Here is a 3,480-nt window from a genome sequence, read left to right on the forward strand (position 1 = left end):
CCTCAGAGCTTCTTTCCTGGAGGAGACGGATCAGCTGGGTGAAGATCTTCTCACTGTCCTCCACTGTTTTATCAGCAGAGCCATTGATGGCCTCCACCTCCTGCTGAAGCAGCTTCACATCTTTCTCCTGGTCCTGGATTCTCTGCTGGATGTTTCCTCGTCTCTCCTCCAGCTCTCTCTGCCTCTCAGTCCTTTCTGCTGCAGCTGACACTGTTTCATGGCCTTTATGTTCATCCATAGTGCAGAGATAGCAGATACACTTCTGATCAGTGCGGCAGAAGACCTCCAACAACCTATCATGCTTAGAGCAGATGTTCTCCTGGAGGTTCTTGGACGGCTCCACCAGCTTGTGTTTCTTAAATGCAGCTGAATCATAATGAGGCTGAAGGTGTTTCTCACAGAAGAATAACATAATAAACACAGAGAATAAACAGACAGACAGACTGAATAAACAGGACTTGGTGGGTTTCAGTTTTCTTCCAGTGCAGGAATCACAGGCCACATCTTCAGGTCCAGCATAACAGTGGTCAGCAGGAGCAGCTTGGAGTCCAGTCTTCTTCAGCTGCTCCACTAAAGCTGCTAGCATGGTGTTTTTCTTCAAAACAGGCCTTGGTATGAATGTCTCCATGCACTGAGGGCAGCTGTGGATTCCTTTCTGATCCTCTTCATCCCAGTGACCTTTAATGCAGTTCATACAGTAGCTGTGTCCACAGTGAATTGCCACCGGATCCGTCAGTAGATCCAGACAGATAGAACAGGAGAAAGTCTCTCGGTCGAACTGATTCTGCTCCATTTCTGCTCTCAGTCACAGTGACTGTCTGAGTTTCACTTCCTCAAAAATAGTTTAATTGAGTCCACGTCTCATGTTTCAGTGCAGAAAGGCTGCAGCCAATCAGGTTTTACCCACAGCAGATCTTGGTTACGCCTCAAAGTTCAGATCATAAAAATAATCCTGCCAAGGTTACACCCAAAGTTTTATTAGACCATGAGGTTTATCTTAGGTAAAAAAAGACATTAATGGATACAAATGGGCCCAACTGTCCTTGAGAAATATACTGAAAATGAACCAAATGTTTCAGTTTCTGTTCCCAATCAAACCAAGTCTACTGGACTACCAGGTGTTAAAACACCCTCAGTATAATAACTATGTACAAGAAAATACGTAGATGAGACAGAATCACAAATGATTTTGGTGAAATGTTTCTGTGAAGGGTAAAATCCCAGGAATATCGAGGTGTGGAGAAAATTCATCTGGAAAATTTTAGATTTTTTTCATAACCCTGAAGATTATCAGAAGATTTGTGTCCAGTCTGTGGTCAAATGGTGAATGATAATGCATCATAAATGCAAACAAAGATTCATTTCCAGTTCGATTCTTAGACTGACAGATGCTTTGTAAGTTTTTTTGTTCATTCTTTTTGGACAAACATCATATTGTGTTTGATCATCAGGCTCCATATAAATCCCCCCTGTTTCCATTCATTTCATTGAATATATGAGAAACTTGAAAATAATAGAAAATAGGATTTTAATCTGTCTATAATCTTGGTGTCTTTTCTCTGACAAACCTTCAAATTAACATGCTAAAGGAAATATTTAAGGACCCCGTGAGTCAGAGAGGGACTCGCAGGTTGATAAAGCTGTAATTATCTGCAGCATAGAGAGCAGGTTTACAGTAAATGGCATCTCTTCTGACAGGAAATCACATGAGCGAGCCACCAGTCGTTCTTCAGGATAAACTGGTTTAACCAACCACTCCAGTCTCTTTGACTGAGACATGCAGGATAACTCATAGAGTGCATTCACATCAGACCTGCTTAGTCCACTTTAAACAAACTCCAGTTCATTTGCACCCAACGTCTGGTTTGTTTGTAGGTGTGTGAATCAAACATCTCTCTGAAAGTCATTTGGCTTGTCAAATCTCTATCCAGTTTGAAGGTGTCCATTTTGGAGGAAGGGGCTCCTTTTTCTTTGGTGGTGCTTGGTGGACTCCCCTTCTTACCAACCAGCTCCCTTTCATCTAACGGTGATAGTTTGACTATTTTTCCAGATGGTCACACATGTGAATAATCTGGTGATGCTTCAGTGTCCAAATAGCTCCAGAAGACTTACCAAGCATGTGTCCAGTTCTCTTTCTTAGACCACCCCATAGTTCTTGGTTGATTGTTTAATCCAGTCAATGAGAAAGCAGCTTGGTTTTTACTCGGGCCGCACCGATTTATTAGTGCTGATTTCCTTAAATTTGGGACATCAGTGATCAGCCAATTTTTACATATGAAGCCGATCTTATCTACCGATTTTATCTGGTTTGGCAAAGGTCTAAAAATCAACCACTGTCCTCTTTTCCTCTCCGGTGAGAAAGGTTTGACTGAATAACCAAGACCAAAATTAACAATAGTAGGGTGCACCGATTGCAATTTTCTGGGCGATTTCCAGTCACAGGTCTTTGAAAAGTCTGACCTGCCGATTCCGATTTTTAATTTTTTATAACCAACACTGTGTTTCAAGATCACAATTAACTTTCAATGTTCCAATTTAATTTTATTGAAAAACATACCCTTGAACAATCACCTTGAACCAATATAAACTTGTTTTAACTGCCCTTGAAGTAGAGTTCTGACATAGAAATAAAGTTTAGAGATACTGTGTGCAAACTTCTAAATAAAACAAACTTAGACTACTAAATTAGTCTTTCAATTTTTTTACATTTCATAAAACGAAACCTGAACAACAGATCAGACTAGAGATCTGTTTTAAGGCTCTTAAAAAAAATAAAGTGCACAGCATTATTTTGCTTTTACAAAATCACAAAGTCCAAAGTCCTTTGAGAACATACTAACAAAACTACTTTACAGAAAATCCCCAAATGCAGCAGCTTTGTGTCCATTTAAACGTAGAAACAATAACCTGCAAAAGCTTACAATACTAAAACTTCTTAAAGTCAAACATTCTACAAAAAATAAAGTATAGCGTGTGTCATATTTCAGAAAGTCAGTGGGTCATAAAAGATAACATGATCAGAGGTAAGTTTTGATGTGTTATTGCAGTCACTTGAGCATTAGTAGCAGGTTTTTCTTGATGAATCAAAACATTTCTGCTCTTTCACCACTCAGGCGACTTCTTTTCTCATCTCCTGCATGTCCAGCCAAGCTAAACAGGCGCTCACTTTCAATGCTTGTGGATGGAGAGAGTTTGGAGTCCGTCTTTTTATAAAGCTGTAAATCTTTAACCAATCAGCATTTAGTATTTCTACTGCCAGCTCTATTTCTGCATTTAGTTTTCAGAGAATCATTTAATTCAAGGTCCAACATCTGACCAGTTCTTCTGGGTTTTATGACACGTCTCCAACTTTTCTCACAGGTTTAAAGGTTTAAATTTTCCAAATGTTGACAGTGGAGGAGCTTTAAGCTCCTCTTCATTTCTGCTGGCAGGATCTTTCTGTGGTAAAAACCTGCAGAATTTTCTTCACCTTAAACAAAA

General features: G+C 39.7%; 1 protein-coding gene across 1 annotated transcript in view; it reads right to left on the reverse strand.

The window, feature by feature from the left end:
• Nucleotide 1: 1 nt before the first annotated feature.
• Nucleotides 2-3,480, reverse strand: part of LOC103154409 (tripartite motif-containing protein 47-like) — a gene marked incomplete at its 3' end in the record, with an annotated part of 15,633 nt that continues 12,154 nt past the window's right edge. Inside the window, exons 2-3 of the mRNA XM_007575677.2 lie at nt 1,605-1,770; nt 2-795 (exon numbers count right to left, since the gene is read on the reverse strand). Of these exons, the coding sequence (XP_007575739.2) occupies nt 2-795; nt 1,605-1,770 (960 nt within the window). The remainder of the gene's footprint in view (nt 796-1,604; nt 1,771-3,480) is intronic.

Source organism: Poecilia formosa, unplaced genomic scaffold (genome assembly GCF_000485575.1).
Source record: "Poecilia formosa unplaced genomic scaffold, Poecilia_formosa-5.1.2 Scaffold385, whole genome shotgun sequence".
Taxonomy (NCBI): domain Eukaryota; kingdom Metazoa; phylum Chordata; class Actinopteri; order Cyprinodontiformes; family Poeciliidae; genus Poecilia; species Poecilia formosa.